This window comes from Aricia agestis, chromosome 9 (genome assembly GCF_905147365.1).
Source record: "Aricia agestis chromosome 9, ilAriAges1.1, whole genome shotgun sequence".
Taxonomy (NCBI): domain Eukaryota; kingdom Metazoa; phylum Arthropoda; class Insecta; order Lepidoptera; family Lycaenidae; genus Aricia; species Aricia agestis.
Window position 1 is genome coordinate 15,186,392 of NC_056414.1, and position 21,682 is coordinate 15,208,073.

General features: G+C 39.1%; 1 protein-coding gene across 3 annotated transcripts in view; it reads right to left on the minus strand.

Moving 5' to 3' along the window:
• Nucleotides 1-21,682, minus strand: part of LOC121730298 — a 61,623-nt gene that overhangs the window by 12,673 nt on the left and 27,268 nt on the right. For 2 of the 3 annotated variants that reach the window (XM_042119285.1, XM_042119283.1), the window contains 5 exons: nucleotides 17,485-17,545; nucleotides 10,054-10,137; nucleotides 4,520-4,869; nucleotides 4,019-4,225; nucleotides 2,923-3,342 (listed from right to left, as the gene is read on the minus strand). In XM_042119285.1, coding sequence (XP_041975219.1) covers nucleotides 3,232-3,342; nucleotides 4,019-4,225; nucleotides 4,520-4,869; nucleotides 10,054-10,111 — 726 coding nt within the window. In that variant the 5' untranslated portion in view covers nucleotides 10,112-10,137; nucleotides 17,485-17,545 and the 3' untranslated portion in view covers nucleotides 2,923-3,231. Of the gene's footprint in view, nucleotides 1-2,922; nucleotides 3,343-4,018; nucleotides 4,226-4,519; nucleotides 4,870-10,053; nucleotides 10,138-17,484; nucleotides 17,546-21,682 lie in introns of those variants that run through there. The other variant, XR_006036090.1, reaches the window with a different exon arrangement.

The window sequence follows — 21,682 nt, forward strand, 5'->3', positions numbered from 1 at the left end:
TCAAAAAAGTGAAGAAATTAAAAAGTGGCAACATCGTAGCGTCATCCCTTTCAAATCAATCTAAGAAAAAAGGGATGACACTACGATGTTGCCACTTTTGAATTTCTTCACTTTTTTGACAGACTATAATATTCCCTATAATGGTAATTAACATCATACCCCTTATTCTAGTCTGTAAGATCAATTTCAATTCACAACGAATGTTTAAAGCTTATTTTATACCTCTCACTACTGAATTACTGAGATCAAAACACTTACTTTATCGACAATTGTAATACAATCATTGTAATACTAATGTGAACGAACAACTGTATTTTATACTGTCAGGCGCTCTAACTCACAAGCTATCCATACTAATATTATAAATGTCTCTGTCGGTCACCTCTTCACGCCCAAGCCGCTGAACCGATTTTGCTGAAAGAGATATTTTAATGAAATGAAATGATATTTATTTGGATAAAATATAGTTCCTAAAGATGTTACATTTCGGTAGATCGCATATTTTGTCGTAGTTGACGACGTCCAAATAATATTATAATCACAATTAAGCCCCGGGAAAGGACATAGGACACTTTTTATCCCGGAAAAATGTACGGTTCCCGCGCGATAAACGAATTTGAACTAGGGTTGAAATCTAATCAGAATACCGTTTGTTGGCTTTGTTACATCTATTTGCATCAGAACTGTCTGTTAAATTATTTAGCAGCAATGACTAACAAAGCAAAAATTAGTCGACGATAGGTACAAGTTGGAAGCCGGCTATATGAATTGCAGCAGACGACGTGTCGTCGCGACACTACTGGTTTCTATGTATCTTTATGAATAAGTGTCGCTAGCTTCGTGTCGCTAGCTGCGGAGGGTATTTCATAGAACATAGAAACCCGTAGTGTCGCGACGACACGTCGTCTGCGGTTGCTTCATGTCGTGCGCTGCCAACCGGCACCTTAACGCCTCTAGTACACCGACGCTGCAAAACGCGAAACAGCGGCGAGCCGATTTACTGTCTCATCCGCCACACGACAGTGCGTTATATTGCGCGAGATGCAATATAACGCAAATATATTCCGTTTAACGTTGTTCGTGGCGGCCGAAAAGGAAGATCTTCCGACCGAGAGAGATAGCATGCTCGGTCAGGCCGATGCCCACTGATGTCATTTCAGACGTGGTTTATATCTTGCCATTCTCCGAAACTTCGATAGCGCGATGCAGGATTGTTAGGCGAATTGTGGGTACCGCCACAGCAGCGTCGGTGTACTAGAGGCGTAATATGTTGTCTCTCGTTTAATTATAAAAAAAGAAAAGTTATGTTTTAATTCCAGTCTGGCGCACAAGAGCCTAGAAGATATTATGTCCCTCAGCCTATGAATTATGTAGATATCCTGACAATACAAATCAATACAAACTTCTGAATTCCCGTCTTTTGTGCTCGTTGCTAACACGCGCTTACAATATTAAGATAAATCCAATGAAATATTGATGAAAACAGTTCAATGTGTAATTATAAATAGAGATTGTAAAATAACACTTTTAATGTGTCTTGTGTGTCCATACAAGTCTTAAATAAAAAGTTATCCTACAATTCATAGCTTGTTGCTAGTAAAAATACCAATAACACTGTATAGAGCGAAAATTCTACACAGAAAATAATATTATGTTATTTAAAAATAATAATTAAAATAATAATTTATCACAACGATTGTAAGTACTATTTACATTCACATCCATAACATTAATATCAGATATTTATTATATAAATTATTAAAATAAACTATTTCATAGTCATATAATTATTATACATTTGTAGTGATTATGTTTCGTTCATTTTCCATAGCTTTAGAAAAGCTTTCGTCTTTATATAGTCACAAGCAAATCATTATCTCTCAGGAGGCCGAAAAGCTTTTAAGATAAACAAGCTTTATTCACATGCTGTAATTAACCAAGACAGGCTTTTATGTATATTTTGTTTTTCTTGGAAACTCAATAATAAAGTATCTGCAATTCAGAACTATTGCTGACAACTTTGCAATAATCATTTTTAAGAACAGGTTGAACCTTTTACAGAATATTATTCTCTTTACATAGACCGAAAATTCCATAATAATTATTTATATGGATTTAGCATAACCAAGCATGACCACGAAGCCAATGATTGTTTTTAAATAGCTGTTTTTTATTGAGACAATGAGGATCAGAAGTCAGAACTAATACCATGAGCATCAATTGGCGGTTGATGACTTTTTTAAAATATTTAAAAAGTATAAATGTCAAAATTTTGACGTTCCTACTTTTTTACGTTTTGAAAAGGTCAAACGTCAAAATGACGATCACCACCGCCAATTCACGTTCATAATTTAAGCAATAGCAGTTTTAAGTTTTAACAACTTTCTGCTTATTTGCAATTTTGTCATATTCTTGTTTTCATATTGCTTAGCTTAGTATATTACTTTCTATAGACGAAACCTCTGTAAATTAGCTACTTTAAATACAGTAGGTTCACCCACACCGAGACGATTTGAATTCAAAATTGAACTTTATTTATTACACTTGAAGATACATGTTTCATTGCAAGAGTCGTCGCTCTTGCAACGAAATTGTTTTTCAATAGAGTTTAATTTTGAATGTCTATCTTTAAAATTACGTTCCATCTCGATGCCCAATACCAATAAGACATAACTAACCAATCCATGTTTCTGTCCTTGTCTAGTACTTTGGAAAATCCAATTGACAGACAGAGACAGCCACATAGATCATATAGCCCAGTAGTCTTACGGCCGCACTCAGAAACATTAAATAATTAGGTACTTAACTTTAATTCAATATCTATGTCCACACTGTGCCTTTTTCTGTTCGTCAAGGGCATGCGTTATAGCGCAGTCAACAGCGCACGTGAGGCATGCCCGCGACGCATGCCCTCTGACCGTATCCAAAATTTCAAAAATGACAATATTGACGTTGCGTTCCTTGACGCATTCTATTGTTGATTGCGCCGATATGAAAGTTGAAGATGAAAGTGTACAGTGTGGACATAGCTAATGATTTGTTTTACAGGAAATTTATAGAATGTACGACAAACTCTTCATTAAATAAGAGTCCACCACTAGTTAAACGTCACTGAAAGCGGCAGTTACTAATTCACGCGGCCGCATAAAATAAAGTTCTGCCGTATTTGTACAGGTTTAGCGTCAATATCACTCAAGTTTGATGTCAAGTATCAAGTGCCCATAATCAAGCTCAGAGCTTGGTGTGTTTGACGGTGTCGGTCCAGTAGTTCTGTATCGTCATCGCCTCCAGCGAGTTGAGGAACGAGTCGTTGTCCAGACTGTACATCTCCTCAGAGTTGTCCTGAAAATAATGATTATTAATAGATATTTTATTACGTAAAAACATAAACAGCTGCCTTACTCCCGACAGAATCAGAATCGAATGGAGAATCGAATCAGCTCGATCTCAAAGCTTTTGCTACTTCCGCCATATAGGTATACTAGCGCAAAGTCTAATTCGATCTCAACGGCTTTTCCCTCTCCTGACAGCTATACTAGCGGACGATCGTGCTGCGGCTCTAATTGGAACTAATTAGACTCGTAAATCAAAATCATATCTGTTTCGGGAGTAAGATTGCAGGTCAATAATAACAAATAAACATTTTTTATCAATAATTTTTATAACTTATTTTACAAGAAAACCAAATAAAATCAATAAGACTTAGCGGTCTGTCAGTCCGTTTGTCTATGTGTCGGCGAGTCGAATTTGACCAGTTTTTTTCTTGTTATATTACAGCTTTCTCACATGCAGTAAAATTGTCGCACACGCTTACTCTGTGTATGTACTTGTCGGAGTTGGAGCACTTGCCGTTGAGCGCCTGCGGCTTGTTGAGGTATCGCCGGCGCGGGCGGTACAGCACCAGCGCCGAGCTGGCAGCCAGCGTCGCCGCCGCCAGCGTCGCCAGTGAGATGCCCGCGATGACGCCAGCGTCCCGGCCAGCAGATTACTTATTGTGCACAGTAATATTGTCTTTTACCCGTATAGTACTATCATCGAGGTAGCCGCTGCTATCGGGGTTGGAGCACTTGTCGTTGAGCGTCTGCGGCTTGTTGAGGTATCGCCGGCGGTACAGCACCAGCGCCGTGCTGGCAGCCAGCGTAGCCGCCGCCAGCGTCGCCAGCGAGATGCCCGCGATGGCGCCAGCGTCCAGACCGCCGGATGCGACAGAGCCGGCTTGGACCACCTGGAATTGACAAATGATAAGCTGAATATTTTCCCTGAGCCCATGTTATCAGACCCTCAGGGTGATTGCAGATTGCGTCGGATAAACAGGCTAACAGCTATTACAGTACTACCCAACCCGGACATTAGTCCGTTTTGTCCTTTTAGTTCCTATAAACGTACGCAAAACATGAACTTATTTTCTATTATCTGACACGGTCCACGACTGGGATCATTTTAAACGTAGTAGGCTTGAAACACTATCAAGTTACTGTGGACCTTAAAAGTGTCTGTGGATATTAATGTGTATACTAACCCGTCGCGAGGACTCCACATCAGGCACCCTCGTCTGCAGGAAAGTCGTCTCCAACGACAGCGGTTTCTCCGTCACGATGCGGCTCTCCGCCGCCACGTCGTCTGCTACAAACACTGGCCTTGTGAGATTACGACGCTTGGTGTACGTCGCATTCGTCGGCGCCTCCGTCACGTTGACGGGCGTCCACGTGACGGGCGTAGTGACGTTCTCGGGCGTCGTGGTGGCGTTGGCGTCGTCGCGCGGCGTAGTGACGGGCACGACGGGCTGGGTTTTAGTGAAGTACATGGCGCGCGCCTGGCGCTCCGACTCGACTTCAGCGTGGGGAGCGGCGTGGTTCTCTCGAGTTGTTGCTGAAACATCATCAAATTGACAATCAGTACAAGTAGCATATTACTCAGAAGTATGCGATCCTACCTATTTTATTTGATATGGTCCACAACCAACGCTTGCCTAGCGCACGACACAAACGACGTGTCGCAGGCCACAGCGACACTAAAGGCCTGAATAATAGCACGGATGTGCTCGGCCGAGGGCACTGTCTCGCCACACTACTAGGTAGGTGTAACGAGGCCCTTACTGGAAGCAAAGGAAGTTTTTGAAAGAAAGGACTATGAGAAGAAACGTCGCCAAACAAATAGTGTTAAAATATGGAGATCATATTAATATTATTGTCTTCAATTAAATCGTCATTTGTTTGTACATGGAATTAAATGGCACAGTGCGTATCGGGTCACGCGCAATATAGGGCTCTGTAGTACCGCTAGTTTTTGATAATTTTTATATCGTCAATGAATGTACATTTGTAACGTGTTTTTCACTACCAACAATACCATCTCAGTTGTGTTCAAAATAATTTGAACGAAAAGTTTCTTTATACTTCTTCGAATAGATTTTTTTAGTTGATCGACTATTACTCAATTACTTATTTATGAAGTTTTCTTAGCCGTGATAGTTTTCCTTTAAAGTCAGCATAATATCTCCTACTCCCGCGAATTTTTCCACATTTCCAGAAGCAACATGAGCTAAACAGCTAAACCTGAGCCTGAAACCTGAGCTAAAACAATTTGAGCTAGTGGAAGGGGGGACACTGGACTCTTTTTTCCACTTTAAAACTTCACATTTCACAAGTGGATCCCTAAATCGGAAAATGATCTTTGAATACTTTAAATATTTTTTTTTAAAACGTACCCAACGACACCCCACACGATAGGATGGACGCGGAAAAAAAATCACCCCCGCTTGATGTGTATGGGGAGGTACCATAAAAAAATAAAGATTTTATATACCATTTTGTCGCCATCATTAAGATAATATGCATACATGCCGAATTACAGCTTTGTAGGCCTGTAGTCTCTGAGAAAAACCGCGGACAGACAGACAGACACACAGACGGACGGACGGACCGAAACTATAAGGGTTCCTTGTTGACTATGGAACCCTGATATGCTTTTTGTTTGTAGAAAAAAGTATTTTTTTGTTAAAAAATAAACACCTTTTTTTTGGAGAAAAGTTATTTTTTTAATGAACCCCATTGATTTGAAACTGACACTGGTACTTAAGACTTTTCTGGGTCCCAGTGAACAAATCGAGACGCATCCCATGACTGTTGAAGGGTGGGAACGGGGTCCATACAAAATCCCCCATAGGCCTTTCTTCACTTGCTAGCAAGTAAGTATGGAGTGTAGATGGAGGAGAACTATCTCTGTATGTAAAAAGTGTCCGCTGAAATGCGTTAAATTAGGGTGGCGCTATAGTAGCAACAAGATAAATTTTAAATCATTTAGTATCTTTTATTTCAGCTATTTTAGGTCAAAATATATTGGTATTAACCCAGTAATTCTGTGACTCGGCTATTCGGCTAACTTCAATTTATATTTTGTCACCAACGGCTACATTCATTCCATACCCTTTGCTGCAGCTAGCGTCACTCTTAGAGTATTTTTCAACTGTTATTCACTGCGTACAGCTGGACACTTTTTCAAATATCCCCCATATAAGGTAGTTCTCCTCCATCCACCCTCCATACTTGTAAGTAAGTACTAAAAGAAGTTCGTAGAAATTCAATGAAACCAGTAGTATCAATGCGACACGCCGTTTGCTGTAGTTTAAAATCGTCCGCTACAAACTGGACCTACTTAACTACTAACTAGGTGTGTCCAGATTCCAAGATATCCTTTCCCAACACACAATAAGCGGGTACTAAGTAGATAATAACAAGCTAATAACAAAATCCGGTCTTATTTGCGAGCTCTGCGATTAAGCTAATAAGAGTATTAACTCGGCTCTACAAACACGCGCGAGGTCGAACTAAACACAATATGGGTGCGGGGAGGAAAGGGTCCACACCCAGTGCCGTAAATAGCCTTTTTTGCGCCCTGTATAACTGCACCTTTGTTTTTTAACCGACTTCCAAAAAGGAGGAGGTTATATTATGTTCGGATGTGGATATTTTTCTAATACATTGGGAAACATCTCTAGGGCGCAGCGGGAACTTATCGGGAGCAATTCGAAAAATAAGGATCTGTCTGGCCATTCTTGCGCGCCCCCGGAGTCTACGCCCTGTGCCTGGGCACCGGTGGCACCGCCCTATTTACGGCACTGTCCACACCCAGATATATTGCGTAGAATTTATAGAAATACTAGATGACACCCGAAACTCCTTTGCGGTAAAACTCGTTTACCGCGATCCCTCGCGGTAAACGAGTTTTACCGCCGTACATTTTTCCGGAATTAAAAGTATCCTATATCCTTCCCCGGGGCTCAAAGTATCTATCATATCAAAAATTCGCATTTATAATATTAGTATGCAGGATATTAATGAAACAAGCAACAAATACTACGACATGAAGAGGCCACATTCAAGGGCACCGCATTTTCAAGTAACTTTTAGTTTAATTTCTAAACCCCCGTAGATACCCATGACATGCAGGATGACTGATGAGTCATGTCATAGAATCGACAGCACTTACCCCTATCGCATTAGCGTATTATCTATAGAAGCCTTTTCGATCGCTTACGCAAGTCAAGGTCACCAGTTCTTTCATGTTTATGTTAGTGCTCGCATGTGATAATAGCATTTAGCGTCGCTAACTTAATTACTGTAATTTAGTTTAGCTCAGCTAAATGAATAAGGCTGGGTTTCCATTGGCAAGTGTCAGGGAAAACGAACAGTGGTTGAAATGTTTGCCTGTTAAGACCAAAGAATCCTTAAAATCACAAAATCCATGTTTCTAGTCAAAGAGCTTATAGTTATTACATTAGCCATTGAGTACGAGTAAGTACGTGTATTCCGCCGAGCCCGTCTATTAAGCCCAAGCCGCTGAACCGATTTAAATGAATTTTGGCACGGAGATACTTTGAGTCCTGAAAAGGACACATTATATACGTGGGAGAGCCATGCTTCGGCACGAATGGGCCGGCTCGACCGGAGAAATACCACGTTCTCACAGAAAACCGGCGTGAAACAGCGCTTGCGCTGTGTTTCGCCGAGTGAGTGAGTTTACCGGAGGCCCGATTCCCTTCCATATCCACCCCTATTCCCTTCCCTTCCCATCCCTACCCTCCCCTATTACCCTATTCCCTCTTAAAAGGCCGGCAACGCACCTGCAGCTCTTCTGATGCTGCGAGTGTCCATGGGCGACGGAAGTTGCTTTCCATCAGGTGACCCGTTAGCTCGTTTGCCCCCTTCTTTCATAAAAAAAAAACACATCACGGATAAAATATTATATTGCGATAGACGAAGTTGCGGGCAATATCAAGTCCACAATAACTCTTGAGTCGACTATAGTGTTGTCATAGGAGCTCGCATTTCGTTTGCTAAGCGACAATATTGACTTTAGACGACTCTTTACTAGTATTACCTTCGCCTACGCATACACACAGAGGTAGGTTCGAATGTCTTGAGATAACTCCTTGGAAACTGGCAAGTTCGAGTCGGATTCTATCACGGAGGTTTCATACTCTTACAAGAACCACTAAGTGTAGATAGATTTACAAAAAGTTTTGTATAAGTACAAATATCATGATTCCCTGTAGCCTGTAGGTATATACGCGGGCAAATTTAAGTAAGCAAGCAGTGCTTAGCTTACTCAGAAGTCAGCATAGCTAATTGAGCTATTAAGATCAGAGCAGAGTAGGGGATGCAACATCACGATTGGTTGCAAGTTGCGACAGAATATGCACCACACGACGATTGTCCCAATCACAATGGTGTCGTAAGTCGTAACACAAACAGTGTTTAATTCAGTTCTCCGACTGATTCTCAGACGCTTGTTAAAGTAAAGGGTTCCTTAAATCATAGTCTCCGTCTCTTAGCTGGATATCAAGGACAGCAACTAACCTAACTGATAACTGATAAAATAATGCATTTAATTGAAGTTCCTAGAGTCCGGCTAAAGTTTAAACTAATTAAACAGTACAAAGATAAATTTTAAAAGGGTGCTTTCGTTCAAACAAATTTTTATCTAGACGTTTTAAACGAAACCCTTCATGCCAACTCCCGATAATTTAAATGCAGTCGAACCTCAGCAATTCACACCGATCCTTGGCTCTGTTAGTTTACTTTAGCACAGTTGTGACACCTACGTGTGAACTACACTTTACTGTTTGTCAATCAACACACGTGCATTGAGGACGTGACCGTCCACTTCCATCTATTTTGTTTATCGCTTCTTCCTCCGCTTTTTGTTACGTTTTAGTACCTAAATGCCTTAAAAACTTTCCTTCTTTATTACAAGCCTTTATTGTCGAAATAATATCCTACTTTCTAAAATTTCTCCTGACAAAGAATTTAATTACGAGAAATTAGGAGCGCGGTAATTATCGGTACTTCCTTTAAGGTATTTTAACTTTAACTTCCTTGACAAATTGAAGAGTATTTTCTTAAGAGGATACACCAGGGGCTAGAGAAATGAAAAAAAAAGTACATGTAATATCTATAGCTGTCTCCCTTACCTCGAGCCTATACCGCAGAACGCGATAGAGACAACTGCAGAAAATCCAGAAAATCAACGATTCGTTGTCCCCTGATTCCTTCTCCAAAACTTAATCGATTTAAGTACTTTTTTCATTAAAGATTAAAAAAAGGCTTGAGCTGTGTTCCTATGATTTGCTTTTTTTGTATAATCTAGCCAAATCTGTTTTCTGGACGTTTGAACACAGCGGAAAATCTGGCCATTTTTTTGGGTTTTTGAATGTTCATATCTTATTTAATAATTAAATTATGAAAAAAAAGAAAACATAGGGACATTGTATTAGTGGCCGTAGATATTCAGGAAAAAAATTATAACTCTACTAGCATTATCCAGGGAGGAAACAGGGGACAACGTTTGTATGGAAAAAAGGGCGGTGTGGACTCCTCTTAACTTAATGCCTCATAACTCATAAGGCAAGAGTTTCGATGCCCTACATAGCCCATAGGCTGTCAGGGCTACGTTAGGATCAACCAGTTAGGATTTGAGCTTAACAACATCAAAATTGTATAGGTGCCAATCAACTACCTATCAGTAACTTAAGTAATGTGTGGTATTTATTACCTAGAATGGTGAGCAACATCGTCACCCAGAACCAGTGCATCCACCAGTGCAGCGTCATGACGTCAGGGTGACTGCGGGGGCGACCTGCAACAAGCAACAATTATTAAATTACACAACTGAACTTGGTATTAAACCGAAACCACACAAGACGTTAAAATATTCAGGAATACTCAGGATATTTTAAGGCCTTGTGTGTATTTTAAGGCTGTGTATAACTTTGTATCCAACAAAAATTAGATCACCCAGTGCTGATTAATACTGGTACAGAAGCGCCTCCCCTATCTGATGCGCTTGGACCGAGCGCCTTCTGCTGGATACTGAATAATAAATATTATGTTCACGTTGGAGCTACGTTGGAATCCAGTAATACTGGATCTTAGAATATACGCTACCGCTTTTTGACAGAAACCAAATATACTTACTATAGACTATAGAGCAGGGGTCGGCAAGTAATTTTAGGTGGGGTCCGGTCCGGATACTGCTGAAAAATTTTGACGAGGTCCAGAAACAAAAAACACACTTGTCCTATGTAGCTTAAAAATATTATTTAATTAATAAAGTTATACGTTTACCTCATCTTTAAATTAATTGATACTTGGCACAAAATACATTACAATATTTTGCGGTCCGAGATTCGACCTCCGTCCGTTTCGTTTGCGGACCGCGGTCCGCAAACGGACCGCGGTCCGCCTGTTACCTACCTCTGCTAAAGAGTATAACCCATTACCTCGATTATTTAGGAGGCTGCACAAGAATTGACCAACAGACAACAGCGATGACACAGATATAGTTTATGTATCGGATTAATGCAACGTGAAGCCTTCCGCGTTGTGGTAATGGTTTCTTAATTACATAACAATCTTATGTCGTGACCGTGAGAAACACACTACTAACATAATTACGAGCGGCCACGTTATCGTTTGTGAAAACGAATGCATTGTGTCAATACAATACCTTCTTGCTTTGAAAGATGATGTTGGATAGGACGATATCTGGACTTCCATCCAAACTAATATTAAAAATGCGAAAGTGTGTCTTCCTGTCAGTCTGTTTGTCTGTTTAACCTCTTCACGCCCAAACCTCAGAACCGATTTTGCTGAAAATTGGTATGGAGATACTTACAGTTCCGGGAAAGGACACGGGATGCTTTTATCCCGGAAAAATGAACGGTTTCTCGATACATGAGTTTCGGGTGTCATGTAGTATAATTTAATGGGGTTCAAAGAAAAACTGATTGACGTCAATGCATGATTATTGAATCATCATCAATGCTTGACTGACACAATAAGGATGTGTCTCAAAACTATTGCCTTTGCAAGAAATGACTACGTGTTTATTTTATTTGCAAGTATGTGTGCGTGCTTCCGACTCAATGGTGCTGTTAAGACATATTACATCAGATGTCTTGTCCTCTGGTAGAGCAGTTGCCGCTATCAATAGTAGCAAAGCACAGTCCTAAATTGGCATGTAGTAACTATGTTTACACTCAAAAAGATCCTTGTACGGGTCTACCGAACCATGACTGGCCCCTTTAGGACATCGTGGGTTCCATTTCACAAAGGTTAACGTACTGGAGATCTATGTTTTATTTTAGCGCGAAGACAAAATATGACGCCATATCCGATGACTGGACAGTAATACCTTTTGGCGTCGATATCTCGTGTCCATACACGGAAACCGCAACCTGCTCTTTCAAGGTTTAAGGCATTTATTATCTAAAGAACCTCCCTTTTAAGGTTCCGTGACACCTTATGGAACTTTTAGGCCCTACACGTATTGCGTTGAAAAAGCTTTCTTTTTACAGAAGTGTAAATAAACAAAATGACAGATTGACTCTGTCTCTACGATCAGTATTTTTGGCTCACTATACTTCACTAATGGCCGTTCTACACTCTAAAAACGTACGTACTTCTATGTTTGATTACGTTAAACATCCTTTAAACGCCCGGTCGGTCAATGCCCATTGCCCACCAACCTTCAGATCATAATACGGTCACGACTTGCTATGTCCTAACAGTATCTGGAATCCATTGTTTCCATAGTTCAGGTATTTGTTGAAATATAATAGCAACCTTTAAAGGCTGGCTGCTGACCTTTAGAGGCTGCAGTCTGGCTTCACCCCGGATGCAATAACATTATTATTTATTTTGTTCTTTCACTATCTTGAGGATATTTATTTACTGAGCATATTTACTCGCAATTTATGTAATATTTTTAGGGGTGGAATTTCAAGAAAACTTCCTTAAACCCAACAAGGTGAAAGGAACACGTTTGCGAAATTATAAGTTTCCAGCTTTAATCATGACTCACAAAATTACGCTCGTGTGTATCAAAGAGGACTTTTGTATGAAACTGAATGCAGCAGAATTTCTGCCAGCCGAAATTCTGCGACTCACAAGTCAAAACTCACAAATTACGCTCGTTTGGCTTCACCCGAGTTTGACCAGCTAGTTGATTCTGTGTTGACCAGACGATCAGCGGGGCTAAAATGGTCGCTTTGGAGAATCATATAATAATTAATCATAATGTGATTCATTTTTAAACTACACTTTGCGTGCAATTCATATAGTGATTCGCTTCGATTAATGATTGGTCGCCGCGCGCGAGCGCCGCGCGAGAGACCAATCATTGATGTAAGCGAATCACTATATGAATTGCACGCAAAGTGGAGTTTAAAAATGAATCATATTATGATTCAATATATGATTCTCCAAAGCGACCATTTTAGCCCCGCAGCTTTTTTATTACATTTTTAAACATATATTCATAGCAAAGTCCAAAACAAAAGACGAGCGACCCGAAAAGCGGTTAATCATTAACTTGGCCAAAAATGTCCTGAAAATTCGTGCTTTAGAAGGCAGTGAGAGAACTTGAATAAATCGCACTCATCTCGGAGGTTGTTCGCTCGTTTGCAAATGGAAATTGCTGCGAGTTCGCGCTCCCTTGACGTTAATTTAGATGCGCACTCCAGCGTTAATAGTCGTCGCTGTTGGAGTACACTCTGCTCAATGAATTCTAGTGAGGCGGCGACATAATTGATAATGCGTCAGCTATCATTTTTTCCCGAAATACCGTTGTAGAGAGCCAATAACCGCAAAATCAATCGCATTATCGAACTGAAATTGTTTACTGAAAGTTGGAGATTCTAAAAGGAGTTGTGATTACAACGCGAAGTCTGAAAATAAGTAAGAAAGTGTTCTTCGCTCGGTCTGAAGATCATCGTTCGATAAGCTCTCCAGCATATTCCAGCAGTGTTTCCCAACCTGTGGTCCGCGGACCTTTGGGGGTCCGCGAGTATTTGTTTGGTCATTTCTGGACCATACATAATCCGATTTTTTGCTGTTTTTTTATTAAGGGGGTCCGTGAAAACCGTGCTTCACTTCCTGGGGGTCCGTGGCTGAAAAAGGTAAAACTGCTCTACACTATATTCCCCTTGTTATCTGTTAGTTTGCCTATCATTACCCGATTTATGGAGATGCAGCTAAAACCGTTGACTAAGGTAAAGTGCATTGTTCTACAAGGAAGAAAGCATCAACTTTGCAGTTTGTAATACCTATGAATCAGATACGTAGAAGCTGAGGGGGCTGATTAGTCACTCATTTGGAATATCCATGCCGTCAACACAAGAAATGGTTGAGTAATCTTCTCACAAGTATCCAATACTAATAATATAAATGCCAAAGTGTTCTGTATGTTACCTTTTCACGCCCAAACCGCTGAACCACTTTTGATGAAATTTGGTATGGCGATACCTTGAGTCTTGAGAAAGGACATAGGTTACCTTTTGTGCGGAGAGATCAACGGTTTCCACGCGATAAGTATAAACGAATTTGGCGCAACGGAGTTGCGGGCGTCATCTACAGTGTGTAACAAAAATAAGTGATAATACTTTAGGGTGTGTACGTGTTCCTTGTAGAGAGTTCTCTGTGAAAGTAGCAGCGCTGAAAGACCAAAATTTTTTTTCACTTTTGTATGGGCAAGGGCCCGAGCGTCACGAGTTTCCCCATACAAAAGTACTCACTTATTTTTGTTACACACTGTAGAATATAACTTATAACTAGAATCTAAATGATCCGATGAGCTTCGTATCATTTTCCACCTAATATATTACAACCTGCGGGGCTAAAATGGTCGCTTTGAAGAATCATGATATGAATCATAATATGATTCATTTTTCCAAAATCGCAAAATGCAACCCTGCTTGCAATTCATTTCTGTATTTTTGTACTGATTTGACATTTGTCAGTTTGACAGTTTCGACAATTCATTTGCTGAATTGCTGGAGGGGAATTGCTAAATGTGACCATTTTAGCTCCGCTGGACTTCCACGAACATTTCAAGACTAAAATTAGCCAAATTGGTTCAGCCGTTCTCAAGTTTTAGCGAGTTGAGTAACGATAGATTAAATTCATCGCTTTGACTCAACCGGAATTCTGGAACCAACTCTAAATATACTCAAGAAATATGAAGAATGTGAATGGAATATTTGCATGCTGCCATCTGTACCTACCGCTAACGCCCGGGTGGTTGAAGGATTTATTACGTAAAATTCTTAACGAGAAACAAGGCGTAACGTTAACTGATTCTAAGGTTTACGATTTTTTCAATAGATAGTGCATTGCGTTCTGAAATAGATCAACTATTCACACGAGTAAAAAAATAATGACATTAATAAATCATAAGTAAGTATAACATACTTCCACATTTTAATTAGGTACCTATATTTGCAAATGAATATTACTAAAATTCTCGTAAAAATGTTTTGTCTCATTGCAATCAAAATAACAAGAAAGAGTCAACAATAATCTTTTCGCGAATATAGTTAACAAGGCGCAGACAAAATTACAATAAATTACCATAGAGAGCATAACAACGAAAGAGTTGGATTTATGTATAAATTACCATAAAGAATTACATAAAATGTTACAGTTAAGACCTCTGTGGACTGGTCAGTGGTCACTCGTGGGTGTGTGCTGTGTATCACAACATAGTGATTAGTGATTCATACAGGCTTGCCAGTTTGTATTTGTACAAGTTCATTGAATCAGACTATTGAATAGCGTTTTCCTTTTGTGTACAAGCTCTTTTTATGACAAGATCGCTTTTTTTTTTAATGAAATAAGGGGGCAAACGAGCAAACGGGTTACCTGATGGAAAGCAACTTCCGTCGCCCATGGACACTCGCAGCATCAGCTGCAGGTGCGTTGCCGGCCTTTTAAGAGGGAATAGGGTAATAGGGGAGGTTAGGAAAGGGAAGGGAAGGGAATAAGGGAGGGTAGGGAAGGGAATAGGGTAGGGGATTGGGCCTCCGGAAAACTCACTCACTCGGCGAAACACAGCGCAAGCGCTGTTTCACGCCGGTTTTCTGTGAGAACGTGGTATTTCTCCGGTCGCGCCGGCCCATTCGTGCCGAAGCATGGCTCTCCCACGTATAAACGCTTTGGGGTTTTATATTCCACGTGTTCCAGTAACAGTTTCGTCACCGGGAGCATTCGCATTAAGAGCAGACCTACACATTGGTCGTTTTGAAGCACGCGTGTTGCTAACGCGCATTATTGGCGTCTGGCGCGCTTGCATGTGCACGCTTCAATAGAATCCGGGGTTCTCAAAACGCGCGTTAGCAAAGCGCGCGCTTCAAAACGCCCAATGTGTACATACCTGCTCTAAATGTAGCACCAGCATAAACAGTAACCAAAAGGTTTTGTTTGATGTTTGACAACTCATATGACATGTGGTCTTGTACAATATGTCGGATTTTGGTCGGGTTATTTGCTGTATCATGTATTTGCTAGTAGCGCCCTCTGCTCGGAACTTTGCGTAATATTCTTTATTTATATTTTAAATCAATGACAGACAGTTCTTATAGAATTTACCATCTATTGACGGCTTAGCTGTTGTAAAAGGAAACATGATAGTAGCCACAGACATAGATCATGATAGATACCGCATGTGTATGTACTTCGCGTGCCATATCGCGCTCCCAAACGACGAGAAGAGACGGAATCGGACGTCAATCGGAATTTTAAAAATGCCTAAATGTCTAAAAGTGCCGTATTGAGCTGGAAACGTTGGCCTATATAAACGACACAGTAGCTATAAAAAAGTGGCACGCTCGTTTTCATACAAATGGAGCGACATGCGGTATCTATCTTGATCTATGTCTGTGGTAGTAGCCTAGTTTTGCTAGATAAAATATATTATGTATGAACGCATTAGAATCAAACGACGTAACTCCCTATTAAACTGTTGATGACATACTACTTAGTAAATAAAAGCCCCTTTGAATCGTCGGATGTTTATATTGTGTACATCCCACGAACGGAGGGCACCGATGAAGTAATCAACCGACCGCAAGGTTGGAATATCGGTAATTGGTTGATTACATATTACTAATGTATTAGCTTTTTCTTATAAAATTAAGGAGCAAACGAGTAACCCGCCTGATGGAAAGCAACTACCATCGCCCATGGACACGACATCAGAAGAGTTGCAGGTGCGCTGCCCTGCCGGCCTTTTAAGAGGGAATATGCACTCTTGAGGGTTTGCAGATCGTATATTAGTCCAGAAATACTGCGAGCGACAATTAATTCCAGGCTCCAGCTTACTTAGCAACTGTTTCTTTTCATGTATTCGGATTTCACTAACTGAACAATAAATTCATAACCGGCTGGAATGAGTAATATTATACAAGAAATAATATTCTTAATTCTTTTCTTCACACTCATTACCATTAGCTCCAAATGTATTAGGGGACACTAAAAGCATAAATAGGAGGAAAATTATCTTGTTTCGGAAACAATGACACATTTCAGCCGCTGGAGTCGGCCATGTTTAAATCACATCATGGTCAGAGGCAAGGTAAATTTTGAGGCAAGTCATTCATATTATGCAAATCTAGTCACATTTTCATATTATGAAGTTTTGTGAGTCGTCTTGTGGCTTGGACCATGGGGAAGTCCCAGTGGAAACAAGGAAGTTAAAAATAAAAATGTTTGCTCTTCTTTAGGAGTAAGAGCAAGAATATTATTGCCTGAGTAGTTGTATTGGTCATATTACATCCTAATTCCTACGTATATCAATTCACAAACGACCAGTAGTGTCATGGGTGGAAACTGGGGGATTGAGTATGACACAACCAAGCGTCTATTAGCCAAGATAGAATTATTAGTATTAGATTTATATTTTTTACATTAAAATATTGCTAGAATAAGCCAGAGTTCATTAGGCTGCGTTTCTACAGGATCTGTGTTGCGACTTGCGAGGAATGAGTTTTTAGGGACCAATAGGTCAGTTCATTTGCCTGACCTCGCTCAGCGCAGTGATTCTATTGGATCCTAGAAACACATTCTTCACAACGCACCTCCGGTAGAAACGCACGTTTACCCAAGATCATATTGGTGTTGTGCTTAAAATTATTTCAAGAACGCTTACCCGATGGGATAGTTTGAACAGTGATTCACCGTGAACTCATTGGTGTCGCAACAGTGCACGCCTGAAACAACAAGAAAATAATTTTGAAAAATGAAACATAAGAAACAAAATAACTTTATATTTTTAGTAGCCAATGACATAAGGTCATGGTTGGTGGACAACATGTGGTTTTTGGTCATCCAGAATAGTTACATACTGCCAAAAGCTTCAGCGAATTCTATCTTTGGCACTTATAAAAAGGACAAATATGGCCACAGAAGAAGTGCGTATTGCTGACAGTTTTTGCGAAAAGTTGACAGTTTTCGCGGACAAACTGACAGATTTCCTTTGTTAATCCATTTGTCTACTTTACCGCAAGAATAAACCTTTCTTAATAGATATATAGAATAAACCTTTCTTAATAGCGTAGACAGATCCAAGATCCAAGATTTTCAGGTTTAGCATGGCCACTATAATTAGTGGCCATGCTAAACCTGAAAACGTCCAATCTTGGATCTGTCTACGCGTTACGCAACAACGAGATTTCTTCTCGTAGACGTCACCCTCCATTAGACATCCGGGGCTCAGCCTTGAGAGTGGGAAAGCTAGTTCACACGCAACGACCGCTGCCCGCTCCGCGTGGCCCGTGGCCCGTCAACGGTCCATTTCTGACATTTTTTCCACCTAACGGGCATCTCACTTGAATTGTCAACGAATACCGCTTTGAACTGTTCATTCCAATGTTACTTTGCCCCCATTACTAATAGAATAAAGAGTTATTGCAGTGCTAAATGACACCCGTCACCCGCACCTCCGTTTCGCCAAAATTTGTTTATCGCGCGGGAACCGCTCATTTTTCTGGGACAAAAAGTATCCTATGTTTTTTTTTCAAACTATCTCCATACCAAATTCCAGCAAAAATCAGCGTGAAGAGGAAGCAGAGTTTATTTATTTATTTTAAAGTTAAACAGACAGACAGAGAGACAGACACACTTTCGCATTTATAATGTAAATAAACTAAATAATAATATTGATGTATGGATATTAGTATGGAATATGGATAACATAAAGCATTCAATTTTCGCTGTCTTTGTGACTTTTCCAATTATCAGACAACGACTAGTAGATATTACTATATTATTTTATAACTAAGACGAAATGAGTCCTAAATTATTTTGTCTGGCACCAACAGCACTATTGATTCCGCTATAATCGGATGAGCCAAATATGATTTTAATTTGAATCGTAAGAATAATGAATTATAAAGAAAAGTAATTATACTAAGGAAATAAATAAAAAGGAATTTCTAAACTGATACAATAATTAAAAAAAAATCATTTTAAGGAAAATAACAACAAGGAAGATAAATGCCAATAATCGCCTATTTTGTTTTATTTTTAAATACAAATACAGAAATAAATATTAAGGTAAGCCTTAAAGCTAAATTGAAGTACTTAAATATTAATGTATTTCGCCCAAATTCAATACTAAAGTTGATGGCAAACAGATTAAGAACCCACGCAATACGAACTTCGACCTTTAGTAAGCACCGCCTTAGCCCTTAGCCAAGCCTACTTTTTACAAATACATATTTGGTAACAAAACGAACATAGCCTATTCCATTCAAACGGACGTACCTACGTAAGTTTTTCACCGTAAAGACCGGACATTTGGCAACACTGTCTATGCTGGACCTTAGCTGCTCTGTAGAAAACACTGCGATATCCATCTTATATCTTAGAAAACGTGCCAAGAAAAGGACGAGGCATCATCGTCACGGTAATTTACATAAAACAATACATTGCTGAAGAGCTATGCAATAAAAAATCTAATTTTCCGCCCATCTGAGTGACACACAATACTCGGCCTTATTCTGTCATGCCCAGCGCTCCCTAGTAATGGATGCTGTTAAGCATTCGTGTACTAACCCACACAAAAATTACGTGTTGAGTTATGAATGCAGTTATGTTCTTTAGATGATTTAGAACAAGACTGCATTCAAAATTTAACAACAAAAAAATTTGTGGGTTAGGACACTAATGCTTAACAGCGACCAATTACGGTAAGCTAACAACACAGATTACATCCTGTAATTTATACTCTTAAACGCTTTCGATACGGTACATTTTTAATGGTAAAGGCGACCAAAAGAGTTCTGGATTTGGAAACTTTTTAGAATTGTCATACTTGTTGACCTACAACCGGTGTGGGAATCAAGCCAGAAGAATCCCAATTCCTTGAAGATTCCTAAAATTCCTTGAGCAGGATGGTCACCACTTACCATAGAAACGGTTTTTTTCTACGGGATAATAGACAAAGTGACAGATGGACAACGGTAATCCGCCATTTTGTTACTAAAATCTGTCAGTGTAGGTACCCATTCAATCTCGTTTCTAATGTTGTTATATGCTGAGCCTGCAGAACTATGTCACTTGAAAGAAAAGGCATGCGTTAAGGTACCAATTATCAATAGCCTAGACTAGGGCAAGTGGGTTTAACGAGATAAAACATGGCAGTACAATGGTGTCGTCACTGCTGTTGCACCACCCATATCGCTTACAACAAGATTAGATCGCCTATTGGGTTACGTTTGAGTATACCTACCCATTGTCATGTCTTGTGTTACGGGACCATCCATAAAGTACGTCATGCAATTTTCATGGATTTTTAAACCTCCCCCTCTTCTCCTTGCCAAAGGTCACATTGGTGAGAGTTGAGACCTCAGAGCAGGTTGAGACGCTCCCCTCCCATGTGTGAAGCCATAAGTTTGCAATTTTAAATCTAAATACATACAGCCGAACGTATTACCTCCTCCTTTTTGGAAGTCGGTCAAAAACTACCTCAATGTTTCAAATGCTTTAAATTGGATTAAGGCCTTCCTTGAAAATAGAACGCAATACACAATAATAGAAAACATTAACGGAGATAATGAATTAGTCAATACTGAATCTGCAGTCTTACTTAATAAATATGGAGTTCCACAAGGCTCTGTACTAGGTCCTCAGCTATTCTTGTTTTACATAAATGACATTCCCATTGAAATTAATAATCCAATAATCATGAATAATTATAAATTTACATTATTTGCTGATGACATATCTATAATATTTACATATAATAAATCGGACGTGAATAAAATCGAAAATGACATAAACTTGACACTTAGATATTTAATTGAATGGCTGACATGTAATAACCTTAAAATTAATGTTAATAAAACTAGGTATATACAATTTAGAACTTATAACAAAAAACCCGTTGACTTAAAATTAACACACAATAATGAAAAAATAGAGGAAGTTGAGGAAAACTTGTTTTTAGGCGTACAAATTGACAAACACTGTAATTGGCATGCACACATAGATAAAGTTTGTTCAAAACTGAACAAATTTGTTTTTGTCTTGCGCAGGTTAGCATGGACAGTTAGTATCCAAACCTCAATTACAGCCTATCACGGCTACGTGTCCTCAGTCCTGCGATATGGTCTAGTTGTCTGGGGAAACTCAACGCATATAGACAAAGCATTCATTGTGCAAAAGAAATGTATTCGTGCTATAGCTAAGATTCCACCGTATGAGTCATGTAAGCCTTTCTTTAAAAAATTCAACATATTGACTCTACCTAGCATGTACATTTTAGAAATATTTAAATTCGTTACACACAATAAGGACATTTTTACACAATTGATTGACACAAACCCAACTAAATATTTTAGAAATTCAAATAGATTAATTATAAATAAAAAACCAAAAACAACTCTTTTTCTAAATAATGCATATACAATGTGTGTAAAGATTTATAACAAAATACCAGATCACATAAAACACTTGTCTAAAAAACAGTCTATTAGAGAACTAAAAAGAATGCTAATAAATGAATCTTATTATGATGTAAAGGAATTCTTAAATAGTTGACATTAACTTATTTTATTTTATGACAATAGTTTTTAAATTAATTGACATTTTTACTTTATTTAATTTCTTGACATAAATATATAGATTTCTCATTACTCTCATGACATGTTTAATTATTACTAAGTATGTAAAAATTGATTTGAATAGGTATTGTTAGCGTAAAATATATTTTGTATGATTATAATTACTTATATTATAACTTTATGATAATATGTTTAATTATTACTATTATTAATGATGATTGATAACTTATGTATAAAATTGATTTGAATATTTTTAGTGTAAAACATATTTTTGTACATGAT